This window comes from Ostrea edulis, chromosome 5 (genome assembly GCF_947568905.1).
Source record: "Ostrea edulis chromosome 5, xbOstEdul1.1, whole genome shotgun sequence".
Lineage (NCBI taxonomy): Eukaryota > Metazoa > Mollusca > Bivalvia > Ostreida > Ostreidae > Ostrea > Ostrea edulis.
This window is the reverse complement of record NC_079168.1, coordinates 21552909-21572406: the sequence shown is the minus strand read 5'-3', so window position 1 is coordinate 21572406 and position 19498 is coordinate 21552909. Positions and strand designations below refer to the sequence as shown.

The 19498-nt window shown below is 34.3% G+C and overlaps 1 protein-coding gene across 1 annotated transcript; it reads left to right on the top strand.

The window, feature by feature from the left end:
• Positions 1-149: 149 nt before the first annotated feature.
• LOC125649169 (E3 ubiquitin-protein ligase RNF8-like) lies at positions 150-18724 on the top strand. The gene is made up of 8 exons (XM_056164412.1): positions 150-337; positions 6619-6732; positions 8405-9013; positions 10730-10942; positions 11096-11275; positions 13798-14002; positions 17132-17545; positions 18484-18724. Exons 1-8 carry the CDS (start codon positions 248-250, stop codon positions 18522-18524), a joined length of 1866 nt encoding a protein of 621 aa, XP_056020387.1. The 5' UTR covers positions 150-247; the 3' UTR covers positions 18525-18724.
• The last annotated feature ends 774 nt before the right edge of the window (positions 18725-19498 follow it).

The following is a 19498-nucleotide window of genomic DNA, read 5'->3' as shown; positions in this document are numbered from 1 at the left end:
ACTCAAATGAAAGTATAAGGAATAACTTTTACTGTCATATAAACATAAAATCTAAATTCGAAAATCCAAAATAAGAATTTTATAGGTACAAATTCAATATAAAATAGTCCAACGAGAGACATACAGCACAATTTATGAATTATCCTGGGTTAAGTTAACTTTATTTTTACCCTGAAAATGATGACGTTTTTATCATAATATCGTTTACGCGTAATTTACAACTTTTCCTTTCAAAAACTGGGTTAATATGACACAAGAGAGTTATACAGTTGGACTCATAAGAGTTGGTGACAATGTTAAAAAGTACAAACTCATTGATTTCCGGGAAAAAAATGAGGTAGATGAAACGTTAATCATGTTATTCATTCAAAAGTAATCGTTCTATATTTCAGCTCGAATTTCCTGGTGAAAAAAGTTGGTACTGCCAATCAACTTACTGGTCCCATAGCCAAATCGTTCAAACTTTTCCAACTCACTTTTTGATAACTCATCCATACATTAACAATTTACCACTGTATATCGGGCAATGTTTACATATTTGATTGCATTCCACTCTGCTATCAGTTCCTATGGCTATAATTTCCTTAAACAGGTTGAGAACACTTTCCCTATAGCGAGATATTTTTGCTAAAACGTGATTATCCCTCTTTAGCGAGAGAGTAAACATTACCATAAACAGGTGTTTTGGCGTCTTTATTAAAAATAATGGCAAATCCCGTGTGACGCTAAATATATGCGACACAAACATACATACAACATGATGTGAATTGTTTCTATGAAATTGACAACATAGTCAAGAAATTGCACATCAAAGTTGCTGTGTAAGAGGGAAGCAGTCTGAAATCCAATACACATCATGAGTGTTTTTGCTTTGATTAGTATATTTGCAGAAGTATCGGACATTTTAGCACTTTTTCTTCTTTTCACGTGAAACATGAAGATATGTACTCCACGGGTGTTTTTCTCGGTTGTTCGGGATATATTTACTCTTGCTAGATAGGGATAATCGCATTTTAGCGAGATTATCTTGCTATAGAGGAAGTGTTCCCAACCTGTTAAAGGGGCATGGACATGATTTGAGCTGAAAATTTTCATATTATATTTTTCCATTTTTATTGTTTATAATGCGTAATTAAAGGATTTCTAATAACCAAAATTTTAATATTTATGTAAACATTAGGCTCATGTCAAGTTTTTGTTTACATATAGATTGCTTTACAATTATTATTTATTTAGGAATAGACATACATGTATATACAAAAAAATATCACAGAGAGACATGCATTTTATATGAGAGGTACAAAGGTAAAGTCTTTAAACTATTTGATATTAAAAATATGGTGGATATAATGTATACGCCTATGCCAAGGATTACCCATGAAGCCACATGGCTTATTTCCATTGGGGTCCTTCTAACCTTGTAAAATGACATACACAATGTATTATAATAACAAAAAGAGTGATTATTGGGAAGACGAAAAAAAGGATGAATGACATTATCATGTTGCAAACAAAATGAAGTGTGCCAAACACTAGAAACTATTTAATTGTGTTCAGAATTAATTTATAAATTGAAAAAAAAATCTGCTCCAAACGAAACTTTTACTAGCATATTTAACCTAAATGTAAACATGGTACCATGCACAAGCTGTATTTACATAACAAAGAATTATGAGCTCTTTATCTCCCATGTACATGTATCTCGCAACATACATTAATATTTTTGCTTAGAAATACCCAGTAAAGCATTCTAAACATTAAAAATGGAAATATAAAATTTGAAAATTTTCAGCTCAAATCATGTCCATGCTAAAATGATTTCAACTCATTTATATGACATCAAGTGTTAGATATATAACCTACTTACTAGCTCTAGAGCACTGAACGGTCATGTCAGAGGTCCTGGGTTTGATCCTCAGCAGAAACAAAACAATCTGTTACAATGTGATAAATAATTCTAAAGAAAATGTAAATTTTATGTGATGCAGAGCATTACATGTATTACCATAGCAACAAATTGAAAAAGAGGGGCCATGTGAATTGTGGCACCATTCCTAGGACATTATATAATTATTGTGCAATTTCACAGCAGATTACATATTATGATATTATTATAGATCTAAAGAATATTGATAAGCTTGAAGTCAAATGAACCAATCAAATTACATTTATCAAATCAAATAATCTCTATGTGAAATTGGACATGTAAAAACAGAGTAACATTAGCTGTAAGGAGCTATTTAGTGACTAAACCCGGGTCGTCACTAACACCAGAATGTGCGTCATTAATGTGGAAAATTAAATTTGGTATGGAAGCAAGTCTAATAAGACAAGTCCCAAGCATGCATCCCAGACTCAAGTGAAAATCATACCAAAATTCATTTTCCCCCAAAGCCCTGTGATTTGTGTATTGATTAAAACCTATAGATGGAAAAATTCAGGTGACATGTTTTCTCTAGTGAACCAAGATAGTACCACCGAGTAGACTGTGTACCAGTTTGTTTAGGTCTGACAGTCATTTTGATGTGAATAAGGGTACGGTATATTGTACATCCACTGTGTAGAGACGATTAAATTGAATTCCAAGTATGAGTTTTTTCATGCCCCCGAGATTGAAGGTTGGGGGGCATATTGTTTTTGTCTTGTCTGACATTCTGTGATTCGGTCTGAAACTTTAACCTTGGTAATAACTTTTGAAGCTTTGATATTTCACATGAGTATTCCTTGTGACAAGACCTTTCCATTGGTACTAAACCTTTTGACCTTGACATTTGACCTACTTATTAAAAAATTGACATTGGTCATAACTTCTAAATGGTAAATATTAGAGCTTTCATATTGCACATGAGCATTTTTTGTGACAAGATCTTTCTACTGGTACCAAGATATTTGTCCTTGTGACCTTGGCCATCTTTGGAATTGGCCATTATTGGGGGCATTTGTGTTTCACAAACACATCTTGTTTGTTATTTATTTTTAAAAATCAGACTTAATGTTTTATTAAATCTTTGTCTTCTGGAAGGCTAAATAGCAAATTAGTACATTTAATTGTGGCCTTTCACAATTATGCATTGGTTAGATAATTAGGGTTATTAACTCATCAATGGTTGCAATTTCTTTGAGAATAAAGCAAAGAGAAGAAAGTATCAGCAGAACTGCAGAAAAATTATTCCTCTCTTTCTTGTTTTGAAGATCTGATACAAAAAGACTCATAAAATTTTCATGGGACTCGTCAAATTTTCTTGGAACTCAAGCTGCTCATAAACCATGAGTCTGGGACTCACCTTGAAAACTTCATAGTGACAACCCTGTAGACATAGTTTATTTATATCACAATTTAAGCAAATAGTAATGTACAATGTTTAGTACTTTCTAAGATTATGGTACATACAAACTTAAAACAATGCAGTGCTCAGATGGTAAGAGATCACACATATAACTTAAGACGGTTGAACACTGTATGCTAATCACAGGAGGAAATACAATGTGTACCACTATAATAGCACTGTATGCTAATCACAGGAGGAAATACAATGTGTACCACTATAATAGCACTGTATGCTAATCACAGGAGGAAATACAATGTGTACCACTATAATAGCACTGTATGCTAATCACATGAGGAAATACAATGTGTACCACTATAATAGCACTGTATGCTAATCACATGAGGAAATACAATGTGTACCACTATAATAGCACTGTATGCTAATCACAGGAGGAAATACAATGTGTACCACTATAATAGCACTGTATGCTAATCACAGGAGGAAATACAATGTGTACCACTAAAATAGCACTGTATGCTAATCACAGGAGGAAATACAATGTGTACCACTATAATAGCACCGTATGCTAATCACAGGAGGAAATACAATGTGTACCACTATAATAGCACTGTATGCTAATCACAGGAGGAAATACAATGTGTACCACTATAATAGCACTGTATGCTAATCACAGGAGGAAATACAATGTGTACCACTATAATAGCACTGTATGCTAATCACAGGAGGAAATACAATGTGTACCACTATAATAGCACTGTATGCTAATCACAGGAGGAAATACAATGTGTACCACTATAATAGCACTGTATGCTAATCACAGGAGGAAATACAATGTGTACCACTATAATAGCACTGTATGCTAATCACAGGAGGAAATACAATGTGTACCACTATAATAGCACTGTATGCTAATCACAGGAGGAAATACAATGTGTACCACTATAATAGCTAAATGAATTGCCAATGGTAGCTATAAGAAGCAGAAGCATTATAAGCATGATAAGCAAGAATGATATACATGGATATAACATCACATCTAAAAGTATAAGCACTAAAAAAGTTTAAATTATTGTGAAATTTGCATTTAAAAACCAGATTGTAGAAGCTAATCAAATAGAAGTGAAATCGGCTTCACACATAACTATGTAATACATTGTGCTCATTTTCCTGCATGTTTTTGAAATACTGCACTACACACAAAAGAAAAAGGAACTTGTACTGCAGTGTACTTTATCCATCAAACTGCAAGTTAGGACATTTTGTTAGTTTTCAATTGAAGTAAAGGCTTTATTTATAGAAACAGCAGTTGAAAATACATGTACACAGACATTGATAATATAATTATTTACCGGGCCACCATAGGAAAAAATTAATAATTCAAAATTGATAGCTTATGACATTTTTTAATTTTTTTTTTACTTCAGTACTCTGGAAATTAAATATAACAAATTGGTATACCAAGGACTCTGGTAGATATTAATTTTTTTTTTAGAGTGAGATAGTTGATCAGTTTTTATACGCCCGTCAAAGACGGAACATATTATGGTGTGGCGTCATCCGTCTGTCCTAACCTTGTAGGCAAAATGAACCGGAAGCTCCAGGGTCTTGGTACATAATCATTTGATTACCATGTTGAGAGGAAGATGCCTATTGTTTTTCAAGCTCAAAGTTGTAGTTTCACTTGATAGAAAAACCTTGTTTTTGTTACAGATATTGCATTGAAATTTAGTCACAAGCTTCCTCTCAGAGGAACACAAGTTTAGTTTTCATTTCAGCTGGATTGGTACACCATGACCTACTTTAGGGGTAAAAGCAGGTCAGTTTTCCAGATTTTTTTTTTCATTATGAATACAGGTGTTGCCCTGAAATTTTGTCACCATCTCCCTCTCAGAGAAATACATAATCAGTTCACATTTCAACTTCATAGGTGCATTGATCATGACCTAATCTAGGGATAAAAGTAGGTCAAATAGTTTTGTGGACTTTTTCTCATCATGGATACAGATGTTGCACTGACATTTTGTCACAATCTCCCTCTCAGAGAAATACATAATCATGTGTCAGATAGATTGGGTCACCATGACCTACTTTTAAGATTTTTCTATTCAGAATGTGTATGATATCAATGAGTGCATAATGTGCTAACTGGTCCAATGGGTGTATGTTGTATCATTTATGGTACTCTTGTTAAGATTGGAATGGGATAAATGATCTTTTGGTGAATTTGTAATTGTAAATTAAATCCATTGGGGCAAATTGGCAAAAAGTGTGTGTAACACTGATCTTGTAGACACTGAACAGGCCACATTTTTTTCCTCGATCGATTTGATGCTTCACATGTTGCTTTGTTCTCAATTGTTTTGATACTTCACAGGTAGTCCTGTTATCAAGGGAGGAATAACTCTATCGATTTTGGGGTCAACAGTCAAGGTCACTACAGGACTTTATAGAAAAAGCTTGTAGACACTTTACCAGCCACATTTGTTGCTAAATTGATTTGATACTTCACAGATAGCTTTGTTATCAAGAGAGAAAAATCTGATGGATGTGGGGTCAAAGTTCAAGGTCATTGCAGGACTTCATAGAAAAAGCTTGTAGACACTCTACAACCACATTTTTTGTTTGTTGGATTTAGAACTTCACCAGCTGTTCACAGCTAAATTATCAAGAAAGATCGAACCTTATTGAGTTTGGGATTAAAAATTCATTGGTCAAGGTCACTTTGGGACTTCTTAGAAAAAGCTTGTAGGTGCTCATTTTGAGTGGATATATCTAGCCTTGTAGAGCTCTTGTATCAAATTTCAGATTGAAACAAAGATTATATCTGTTTGTTATTTGTCATTAGGGGTAGGAACACTTTGGAACCATAGGCCCTTTACATGTGTGTATATATATATATATATATATATATATATATATATATATATAGTTACTTTTCGCAATGATCGGTAAAAGTATAGGTAAAAAATAAAAATGAAACACGAAGACGTTTAGTAAAGCTTTAGCGCTTTCATTTCAAATCTTCAGAAGCTTTACATTTACTAAATGTATATATATATGTAGTTGATTATGAAGAAATTACCATATTATATGGTAATTTTCGCATAATTAGCAATGTGCAAAATCACCCATGTTTTTATCTCCATATGATGTAAGACATTTATTCTAGTAGTGTATCATATTGAAAATAACCATATCACATCAAAGTATCACAATACATATTGTATTGTGAGAGAGGCATATTGATTCAACCTTCATTTCTTTCTAAAAACTAAGAAACAAAAGATAGTGTTACTTTTTTAAACTAGTAATTGTGAATGTATTTTAGGTTACAATCGGAAGATCACAGGATGCCACGTTTTGCATTTTATCCACCATGATCTCACGCTGTCATGCAGTGTTTAAAAAGGAGGGAGATACTTGGAGCATCAGAGATAACAAGGTACTGTAGTGATGTTAAAGTTGGGTATTTCTTCTGCAGTGTGTAAACTTGAGGTTATAGAGGTTATTATTTGTACAGGATTGTTAATGGCTTCGTTTTCCACTGTGAGTAAAATAATTTTCCCTGGCCTCCAAATTCTGATGACAAGCAGGTGTTCCAGTAGTGGGGGAGGGGGAATGGCAATCTGGATTGCTCGATATATTCTTGATACCTCTGACCTTTGCTAGCCAAGGGTGACAATTCACAGTGTGTTACTCTATTTATAATGAGAACTAATAATTTGAATGTTCCTATCATCAATATGTCATATAATATAGTATTGTTCATATAAATTATACACTGTAGACATGTTTTAGTTTTTCCTTTCATCAAGTTGCTTGGGACATTTAACATTTCCTTGTAAGACCTAGGCCCATAATGCCTTAACTAGGCTACCAAGTTTCAGAACTCAAGGGCGTAGGTGGCTTTCAAACTAAAATTGTGAAGCAACATTACATGTATATGTTGTAGAAGTCATGCCATGGACTAATGATCACTCTGATGAAAAATTCAGTTGTCATAGTTGCTGGTTTTTAATATAAAAGTAATTGCATGATAAATTGTAATGTGACCTCTTTTAATGGAACCAATACCCCCTGCTGGCTCATCCAATTTGGGCATATTCCTATATACAGTCCATATCAATGTCACATTGATACAAAGCTGTACAATCCCCACATTACATAATGGACCAGGCTCTGATTCAAATTTGTGTAACCTTGAACAGTTGTAAATGATGTAGGTCAAGACAAATAGTAGTCACCCTGGTTCAAAGTCAAGACACCCAATCTGTATTTAAAAGCAACCTTTGCTAAGAATGAACTTCTAATGTTTTTCCATTATAAAGTTATATGGTTGGGACAAATAGTGGGATAGTGGGCAGGCATACAGATTGAAATCGCCCCCCTCCCCCCCCCCCCCCCCCCCCCCCCAACCTCCAACTTTGTTGTTTGCAGATATATGTAGTGTAGATCTTAGCTCAATAATTCCCCTTTTTTATGCTGTAGAGATTGAATATTGGAAAATTTCATGATCATTTCAGGGGAAGAAGTTCTGATTCCAGAATGGGGCATGACTTGACAAATTTATAGTTATATGTAAAAGATTTTAATAGCATCTTCTTTCATGCTCTTGATACTAAATTGAATCTACAAGGATATTTAGAAGGAAGAGGTAGCTCTTTGGGATAAGGGGGACATACTTTGTGATTTTCAGGACTCTTGCACTCTGAACCCCCTCCTTCCCAAACAAAAACTGCCCCAAATTTACCATTTTCAAAAATCTTCTCTACAACTATACATACCTTCATTGAAATCCTTTCTTTACTCCACTACAAAATACAAAATGGGTAATAATAATAAAATAATAATACCATATTTATATAGCACCCTTTTCATACACTATGTACGCTCAAAGGTGCTTTACAATGCATATATACCTTACAAGGGAATGTTATACACATAATACATAGAAAATAAATAAAACATTAAAAGCTCGTGCATTTTCACAGCCAACTCGTGCCAATATTTACCGATATAAGTTCAATAACCCTATATTATTATTTCATTAATAACAATGTTTATATACAAAATGCATATCACTGATAGTAATTTCAAACTTGGTATTATTGTAGAGCCTTAATGGGGTATTCATAAACGGAAAAAGACTAGAACCACACAAACCTTACATTTTAGATGACACTGATAAAGTTCAGCTCGGAGTTCCGAAAGATGGTGAGCAAACAGCCGAGTTTATTTTTACGTTTCATTACAAGATCAAAGTGAAACGAGCAAGACCAAAGAGTGCTGATGAACCAGACTGCTCAAAAAGCACACAGAATAGTAGAGATCAATGTCCATTGAAAAGAATGAAATTGAACTCTCATGAAAACAATATGAATGAAAAACCATCATGCTCTAAGGGAAACATTTACAAAAAGCCACTACCATTTGATGATTACAAGGACAAGCTAACCAAACAACAGGGAGTAGCTGATGTGAAATTAAATGAATTTGAATTAAAACTTGCTGAGATGCAGAAAGTGCTGAGAGAAAAGGAGGAAGAACATGAAGAGATGAGGAGGCGATTAGAGGCAGAGAAACAGGAACGAGAAAACCAGACGTTACAGATGAAGGAGAAGCTAAAGGAAAAAGAAGTTCAGCTGGAAAACCAGACAAGTGAATTGAGAGAGATGCTGAAAGAAAAGGAAGAGGAATTAAATTCGGAATTACAGAAACGAGAGGTTGCTTTTCATTTATGTCTGTGTGTATGTTCTTCTCATAAAGATGTTCCGTGTAAAAGCACATGGTATACATTGAATATCTCCAGTGACAAATGCTACAGAAAATGTTCTTGGATTCAGATAACATAAATTTTGTTATTTTGGATGTAGATGACTATTCATTAATTTTGCATGTCTAATGACTTCGCGGAAATATTTTTCATTTTAATTGAGATTCTTTGATATTCAAGTCATAGTAGCTCAGTGGTAGAGCTTACCCTTCGTATTTGGGAGGTCATGAGTTGAAGACCTGCTTGTGTGATGGCCGCATCAAATCTAAGATGTAAACATACCTGTAGAAAGGAATTGTTCCATCACCAAATGCTCAGCATTTAGAAGTGAGGCTCACAGGTCTTTTGGATATGCTCTTAAAAACTGGTCTCGCAGAATGTATGCTCTCAAGAAAACATAGTTCTTCTTCATGTCAAAAGGATGTGTTTATTCTTCAATGAGCACAAATTCACTATTTCCCACCATCCAATGTGTCCTGCGGGGGGTATTAGTCCCATTAGGACACTTCTAGTTTTTCTTTATATTTTTTTATATTAAAAAAATTTTTGCCGACAGCTATTTGTGATACATATAATGTACTTTGATTTTTTCAAAACATGTTCTGACATAGTTTAAATATATGGAAATATTTATATTACAAATCACATTTTCCTCTATGAACCAACCAATTTCAGCGCGACACACAATCCGTTCACATTGACTACGAACGGATTATGAACTAGCATAAAGCACGCGACTGAGAGAGCGTAATGATTTGAAAAAAATATAACAACTGTTACAAAAATCTTGCAAGTCACACCTTTGGATTAAGATTGTAAACTTACGTGGATTATCATCCTAATCTTGCAGTCTCCTACCTCCAAAATACAGTGCACCTTGCAATGTTGATAAAATGCAGGGTGAGACGAAATGTGACGTCATGTCTTTGTGTTGACATACGTCACAATAACTACTGTGACAGAGGCTAGGAGTTCGTTTTATGCAACAAAATAGAAGCAATGTAAACAAAGGGTGATATAGTAAATGAATATAAATATAAGAAATGAACATCACTTTTGAGCTGTTCATGGTCAATATGAACGGATTTGGATTTGAGGCAAATTCTCTGTGAATCGCTAGCACGATTCACAGAGAATTTGCCTCAAATCCAAATCCAAATGAACAGCTCAAAAGTGATGTTCATTTCTTAAGAGAACCGATACAAATTATCACCCTAACACCTAGCTGCAGATCTGTAACTCTTTACTAGAGTCTAGTCCATCCCAATATTTTCCTAGAGAGCTACAGATCTGCAATCACTCTACACCTGGAGCCATATTTCTTAATTATCTTCATTTGCAAAAGAGCATTGTCCATCATTTGAACTCCGAACTAACCTGGTTCCACTACTGTGATTTATATAATTTTAGTTGAATATGATTTTGTCATTGTTATATGGTACTGGCAGACTGTGAAAGCAAGTGATCAACAAAGTGCAATTTTTGTTCATTGACAAGTATGAAATATACTGTACAATGTTTTAACAAAGCGATAAAATTTTATGCCCAGGAAAATTGATTAAAACCACACAACTTCTTACCAAAGTCTTTTGAAAAATGCTTTGCTATTCTCGATAACTTAAAAGCTCACAGACAGACAGCATACAGTGTTCTCTTGGTACTGTAGGAAGATGAGAGAAAAATGAAGGAGGATCTGGAGAACCAGCTAATGAGCAGAGAGGCCGAACTTTTGGAGCAACTTCAGTCACAGAAAGACGCCCTCGTTATTGAAAAACAGAAAGTGGAGGGTGATTTACAAAAAGCCATGGAGAGGGCAATAGAGGAGAAGAATAAAGAACTGGAGGAGCAGCTTCACAAAGAAAAGGAAAGGCTTGAGAAGGTATATATTCTGATGAGCTTCATAGCACAATGCAATAGACAGGAAATACTAGTGCATGTAAAAACGTGCAACTTTTTCATTTGATAATCTTCTCTTACACTTTTTATCAAAGAAGCAGATCGTTGAAATTTAACAATACGTTTATTCTTTTAGGTTATTACTCAGAAGGAAACAGAACAGAAAATGCTGGAAGCCCAGCTACAAGCCACAAAACAAGAGAATAACCAACAGTCTGAGGCCATTCTCCAGACACGTCAGGACATCCTAACCAACTTCTCTGACCTGATAGAGACCGAGCTGCAGTGTAGTATTTGTAATGAGTTGTATATACAGGTATTGAGAATCATGTATGACAGTATGAAATATGAGGTTATCATATGCATTACTATTATCAAGACCTACTGAATTACACCCCCCCCCCCCCCCCCCCCCCCAACTGTGGGGAGGCATATTGTTTTTGTCCTGTCCATCCATCAACAAAGATTTTTAAGTCACCTGAGTCACCCGGGTGACCTATTGTTATTGATCTGCATCTGTCATGCATTTACAATATTAAAATTTTTTTAACTTCTCCCTGATAACCACCATTCGGATTCTTTTCAAATTTGGGACTAAACATCTTTGGGACAAGGGTGGCATAAATTGTAAATTTCAGGATTTTTGTACCCATGGGCAAAAACTGCCAAAAAAGTTATCAATTTTCAAAAAAAAAATTCTACAACTACACATCTGCAAGATAAACTGAATGCATAGTCATGTCCAGCAGGAATGTCTCTACCAAATTTTTTAATTTCACGACATTAGGGTAGAGGTTGACTCCAGGGTGGGGCCAGACTTGGTATATAGTGTTTTATGTGTAAAACATTTAAATAGCATCTTTTAAATGCTATTGATTCTAAATTGAAACTAAATGAATATTTAGAAGGAGCAGAGAGTCTCTTACCAAAATTTTAATTTTCATGATCCCAGTGGTAGGGGTTTTGGAATATGTACTAGGGTGAGGCCAAAATTATCCGTTATCATTTGAAAGTCTTCCTCTTTGATTTGGCTGATATTGTATAAAAACTAATTGCAGATTTAGGAAAAGCAGAAAGGGATGTACCAAAATTGTGAATTTCGGAACCTAAGGGTTCTGACTCTTGGGTAGGTCCAAAATAGTCATTTAGTGTTAATATTACATATATATTTCGTGAATCCTTTCATCATTATGGGCAGTTTGAGGGAAATTTGTGTTTGTTTTATGCTGCTGCTGACTACATGTATTAGAATTTAGCTTATAGATAACCAGAACAGGAAAATCATTTTAGATTTCAAAACCCTTTGGGCTAATGATACTTTAAACTAATACTTAGGTGACTGATAAGGCCTGTCAACCTCTTGTTATAACACAGTTTCTCTTACAGTACCAAAAATAATTGTGCAAGACACTATGTTTGTTTTTATTTGTTACGTCGCTTGAGTATACTCTAGCAAACAAACTAGGTGTGTTGTTACTGTAAACAAACTAGGTGTGTTATTACTGTAAACAAACTAAGTGTGTTGTTACTGTAAACAAACTAGGTGTGTTATTACTGCAAACAAACTAGGTGTGTTATTACTGTAAACAAACTAAGTGTGTTGTAACTGTAAACAAACTAGGTGTGTTGTTACTGTAAACAAACTAGGTGTGTTGTTATTGTAAACAAACTAGATGTGTTGTTACAGTAAACAAACTACTTGTGTGTTGTTACAGTAAACAAACTAGGTGTGTTGTTACTGTAAACAAACTAGGTGTGTTGTTACTGTAAACAAACTAGGTGTGTTGTTACTGTAAACAAACTAGGTGTGTTGTTACTGTAAACAAACTAGGTGTGTTGATACTGCAAACAAACATTGGCTGGTATATAGGAATCTCTGTTTTCTGTCCTCCCATTCACAAGGTGTGTGGATCTCAATTTTGTAATGGAGAGGAAATAGTAGGGAATATTTATATCAAAAGTTACTTATTACCAGATGTGTCATGATCTGGAAGTTGATAAGGTCAAGGTTACAAGTAAAAAAATTAATTAAGAAATATTTGTCTGTGCCAAAACTATGTAACTTGGAAACATTAGATGATTATATTTGATACAAAAGTTGTTCATGCACAAATTGTGTGTCAGGATTGCTAAAAGAAACTTAGCATTGTAATGGGGGAACGGTAGTATATACATGTCACAAAGGTTGCATGTGATAAGACAGTACGTTGTGACCTTCAGTTAAGATGGATTGTTTTAAGGTCAAGTTTACTGGTAAAAATGTTGGTAATATCTGCTTCAGGCCATAACTTTGAATTGGCACAAAAGCTGTAAAGACTTTGAAATATAGTGTTATATATATATATATATATATATATGGCCAAAATAAAGGTCATTGTCGGAACATTTGTATAGCTCATAATATCATAAGAAAGGAACATCACTCTGTAGATCATATAAAAATGATAATCAGTTCTTGGATTGAATAAAAGATCCTCTCAACTCATCATCAACACTTCTGATTGACTAACAGGTCTTTCGTTTAGAAAATTAATGCATGGGCAACTTTATCTTCACAATGTCTAGGCTTTGCAAATGCATAACCTCTCACAAAGGTTACATATTTGCAAAAGCCTCAACATTGTGAAAATGAGGTCATGTGTAACTTTGGATTTATTTGAGGACAAAGTTTTATGAGTATTGGTATGTTCATACAATGAAATCAACCAAAACCAGAACCTTGCAAAAAATAGAGATTTTACCGTTGATGATTTTCTGTCGCGATTGACCATGAAATGTGCTATAACAACACTACAACAACACTACAACAACAGTTGATTTTTTGTTTACATGTAACAGGCGACATCTCTGAACTGTTCCCATTCTTTTTGTGCTCTGTGTATTGCTGAGTGGATGAAAGTGAAGAAGGAATGTCCAATCTGTAGAGCGCCAGTCACCTCCCAAATGAAATCCATTGCTCTTGATAATTATATTGACACAATGGTGGAACACCTCAGTGAAGAGCTAAAAACCAGAAGAAAACACCTGGTGACTACCAGAAAAGGTTAGATTGTATTTTACTGCGGTAGTGAGTTGATCTCTTGTTTTGAAATACTTTAAACTCTCCATTGTTAGTACAAAGTCATATTTCTACAGGACTAAATAAAGAGCTAGGTAATCTTAGTGCCAAAATCAGCCCCATCTCCAAATTTCATGAGGATTTTTCTGGAGATTGTCCAAGATATGCCCTCTTTAAAACACTATACTTTTAATGCCCCCATTTGAAGATCAAAGATTGGGGGGGTGGGGGGGTCACTTTTGTCCTGTCTGTCATTTTGTAATTCTGTCTGAAACTTCAACCTTCCTAAATAAACATTAGAACTAAAGAAGTTTGAGAATTAATTTTCAACAAAATGATAGAAATCTATGTATATGTGATCTTTTATCATTACAAATGGTCACTCTTGGGGGATTTGTGTTTGTCAAGCACATCTTGTTTACAAATATCACAATTCCTATTTATCTCTAGATCTCTTTTTGGCTGTTTTCTACGACAAGGGACAGAATGTCATGATATTGTGACATTAACTTTGTTTAGTGCAAGTTAGGCCAAGTAAAATTAATTAGTAGATTATCATTCCTGCCCGACCCTCAAAAATCGCCGCGCCCCAATTTTTTTCATTTTTCAAAATTTCGATTTCCGGATATTTTTATGTCCGGTCCGGTATCGTAAACGTACTTTGTTTCACTTTGCCTTTTAGAAACCCAAATACACATGTAATTATGATTTATAAAGCCTTTTCTCAATGAAAGAAGGCATTTTCGAGGTCAAGAATACCATGGCGAAAAATAAAAAATGAAATCCTCCCACCCGCCCCATTTTTTTTGTGAAGTTTGAATGATAATCTACTGATTAATTTTACTTGGCCTTACAAACATACCTACCATGTTTTGTTCGAGAAAATGATATTATTTTCTTGAGTAATTTGTTTCTCTTTAACTATTCAATGGTGTTTAATTGAAAACTATTATATTCAGGTATGCATATTGTATGTATCATGAGTTGGCATATTGGTTGAACTTTTGAAGAAAATGCATGTCCTACATCATTCACACATGCAGCAATATGTGAAGATGATATTGAAATACAAATTTCTTTTTAGAGACTGGTCAATATTTATTTGGGAGTTGGGATAGGTGCAAAAAGCAATAGGACACACATTTTCTTGAGAGGGGGGGGGGCTTGCACACTGTCAGATAGGATTCCAACTATTCTTATCATCAACACTGATAGGACAGCAATACTTTTTTTTATTGCATATGTATCAATGAAAGAAAAAAATAAAAGAGGTATTTCAAACTTTTAATTCAAATCCTAGAACTTATCTATCTTACAAACAATGATACTGAATTGTATGCATGCATTATTTCATGTGCAAGTTGAATATACTAGAGACAATTTGCAATATAATACTGGACCTTTGAAAAATTTTAATGTTAAAACATGTAATTAAAAATCAAATAATAAGTATTCAGCTGTGATTAAAATTGTAAAAATTACATGCAAGCTTTGCATGGAGTATGGGTTTCAGTCATAAAAAATAAAAATGTTATATCATGTTGGTCATAACTTGAAAGATACAGACCAGAATGTACCTAAACACATCTTTGATAATTTGATAGGAAATAATTATGGAGATGTGAAAAATACTTGTATGTGTATGAGACAAAATTCAGTAAAACAGTTACTAAAAGATATGCAAAATGTAGCACTTTAAACAACAATATAGCAAAAGAAAATAATAAGTTGAAAGTAATGAGATTTTTAACTTCACTAGACAAATAACTGTATGTGATCTGTGACTGAAAATGAAGTAAACTTGTTGTTTAATCATACAAGTATACAGGTATATTTACATGTATTTATTAGATAGGACACATTTTTTTTATTTATATTACACATCTGATATAGGACAGCAATTATTTTGTATTCTTAGAAGATGGGACATATTGTTTTTTAAAAATGGTAATATGGAATGCACCAGTCTCAACCCCCCAATAAATATTGACCGGTCCCTTATGATTCCATAATCAAGAGATTTGAGGGCATATAGTTTTTGGTCTGTCTGCCAAAAATTAACCTTGGTCATAACTTTTGAATAGATGGTGATAGGACTTTCTTATTTCACATGTGTATTCCTTGTGACTTTGTGTTCTTGATCTTGTAGTTTGCCCTACTTTTGAAAGAATTTAACCTTAGCTATTACTTTTGAACAGTTAGTGTTGGGATTTCATATTTCATGTGTGTATTTCTTGTGACAAGACCTGTCTTTCGGTACCAAAGTTTTGGATCGCTTGACATTGGGATTTGACCCACTTTTGAACAACTTTAACCTTGGCTATTATCAACTTTGCTGCCATGTGGACGCCGAGGCATTAGTGTTTCACAAACACATCTTATGATAACATTTTTCTATCCAAATTATATAAGACCTATGCATTCTTTAACTGCAAGTTGCAGGACACTTGTAGTAGTACATGTTTTCATGGGTACCAACCAACATTCCCTTCACACAACTTCAGTAACTGTTTCTAAATACTGTATGCTCTAATGATTAAGAATACATTGATGTCTATTTTAAGTAAATTTGTCACATATCTGTGCGTATTTTTCTTTAATCTTTTTGTAGTGATATATCACATATGCAATAAGACTTTCATCATTCCTTCATATACTACTTTACGGGAGAAAATATTCCAGTAGAGCAATTTTATTTTAGACTATAGACAATCAACATACAGTAATTAAAAACATATTTTGTCTTATTTCATCCCTTAAATTTTTTTTATTACAATATAAGAAGTTATAAAATCAATTACAGTGCTCCCTAGACATATTGCCTCGTTATAATACCACCCCCACATATTGACTGAAAATCCTAAAGAACAGATTTCTCCCCATGTTAACACCCCTGTTATAATGCCAACCTCGCATAATGCCATATGCCACTGATTTTTCACATACAAATGGTCAAATTTTATAGGGTTTACCCTCGATAATAATGCCTAACACCCATCGGTAATCACACCTGTATCTCCTGATAAGCCAAAGGTTTGAGGGGAGAATAATATATCAGAGACTAGCATAGATGAAAACTGAAAAAAAGTGATAATTTTGTACAATTCATTACAGAGGAACAGGCAAAGATAGAAAAAGCTAAACAAGAAGCAGCAAGAGCCAATGACAGAGGAGGCAGACAGGGAAGGGGGAGGGGCCGAAGAAGAGGTGGGCGGGGTCAAGGTGGGCGGGGTCAAGGTGAGCGGGGCCAAGGTGGGCGGGGTCAAGGTGGGAGGGTACAGCGTCAGGCCCCAAACACAACAGAAAACAGAGAGGGTCATCGTCCAATCATAATCGAGAGCGATGAAGAGACAGACACTGGGAATGTGGTGGTTGGTGTGGTGGAAGAGGAAGTGGAAATGGAGGATTTGAGTGACGATAGTAGCAGTGACAGTGATGCCCATTTCTACAGTGATCTCTCAGATGAAGATGCAATTGATGGAGAACCTGGAGCATATTATGGAGGATATGGGCATTGTTACAGATGTGGTAAGGGTTTTCACTTCTACCTTTCTTGTGTTCAAACAATAAAATATGGAGTCTGGACCATGTCTTATATCTCCACTAATTCAAGACCAGAAGAGTTTTAAAGGAGCTTGAAAGTTGTCCATCATCTGTCTGTTTTTAAATCATTTTCAAAATGTTTCTTTTCATGCAGTTTTTACTGTTATCAGATTATTTTTATTTCTATTGATTATGGGATACATAATGTACATCTAGATATTGTTTCCACAAACATTGATGAAGCTTAATTTTGATCTGCCAAGTATTAGTTTTTGACTTTCATCAAGTGTTTGTGGAAAAAATGCAACATTATCAATCTTTGGTATTAAACCAAGAAGCGAAATCTATGGAATAGCTTTGGACACCATGTTCAATCCGCTGTAAAGTTACTTTTATTTGTGAGCCAAGGTTATAGTCGCAAAAGAGCCATCACATGAACAATTTATGCATGAACATATTTATTTTAAAATGCTTCACTGTTAAAATGTCTGCAAGAAAGTCTGCTTGCAAATGTTTTTTTTTTCATATAAATGTATATACAGTGTACAGTAAAACATGGTTATAATGAACCTCCAGGGCCAACAGAAAACAATTTCTTATAACCAAACTTCGCTATATCCGATAAAATTGTTTGTTATTTCTCTCTCACAGTGGAATAAATGTCAATTTGCAATAAGCATGAATTCATTTTGAAGGTGTGTTCATTATAAGCATATTTTACTGTAGCCACAGATGTTTTTGAATTGTCCACAGGTTTACAGGTCATGTCCAAATTAGGTACATATTATGTCCACCTTTTCAGTTTAATGAAATGCAAGCATTCAGGTGTAGATCATTTAGAGAACAAAAGCTTACATAGTTTGTGCAGTGTAATTTTGATGAAGAAAAGTTTAATATGTTAATCATTTTTGTGCTCCTTTCAGGTCACAGGGGACACTGGGCCAATGGATGTCCATATAGGTAGAAGAAATTCCTTACACTAGGTAGCTCCTTGTGTATTCTTTACATTTTAGTGTATTCTTTACATTTCAGTGTATTCTTTACATTTCTGTTCATTCATTATTTTATCTTCGACAATGGGTTGTTTTAAATGTTATACATTGTACATTAGTGTGAGACATAGCAGTAGATGTCTTGTCTTCAATAAAATAATGGAAAAGAGAAGTGTTTTGATAGCTTTGGATGTTCAGAAATAAATGGTAACTCTTTTGAATTTTAAGCATGTAAATAAGTGATATATCCAGTTGTTATAGTAACATTAACTACAAAACGTTCGAATTTTAGCTCACATGAGCTAAAAGCTCAATTGGGTTTTTCTGATCACATTTCGTCCAGCATCTGTACATCTGTCCGTAAATTTTACACATTTTTTGCTTCATCTCCAGAAACCACTTGGCCAACTCCAACCAAACTTGCCATAAAGCATCATTTATATAAAGGGTCACACCCCTTTCAAAGGAATGGTGAAAATATGGTGACATCTTTTAAAAATCATCCTCTCAAGAACCACATGGGCCAGAAATGGTAAATTTTAAGTGGAAGCTTCCTTAAAGAATGCATATTCAAAATTGTTCAAATCATGGCCCCCAGGGGTAGGGTGAAACCACAATAGGGAATCAAAATTTTAAATGCGGATATATATATATGGGAAAAACAATCTTTTAAAATATTTTTAAGAACAGCAGGGTCTTAATTAGTAACATTAATATGCAAGCATCCTCAAGTAATGCAGATTCCAGTTTGCTCAAATCATGGCCCCAGGGGGTAGGGTGAAACCACAATAGGAAATCAATAAAATGCTTTCTCTGTTGTTTTATCGAGTGATGAAGGTACATGTAGCAATCATTGCAAAAAAAAATTCATAACCCTGGCAGGTGAGTGGATTATTCAAATTTTTTCTGCAAGTACCAAAATATCATTTGGTTGACCCATTCATTA

What these genes read in the sequence shown, in the direction of transcription:
- LOC125649169 (XM_056164412.1), top strand. Translation starts at nt 248, where the DNA reads ATGACACAAGAGAGTTATACAGTTGGACTCATAAGAGTTGGTGACAAT. An exon ending in AAAAGGAAAGGCTTGAGAAG is followed by an intron (nt 10,943 to 11,095) that starts GTATATATTCTG and finishes TTATTCTTTTAG; the next exon opens with GTTATTACTCAGAAGGAAAC. An exon ending in CCTGGTGACTACCAGAAAAG is followed by an intron (nt 14,003 to 17,131) that starts GTTAGATTGTAT and finishes AATTCATTACAG; the next exon opens with AGGAACAGGCAAAGATAGAA.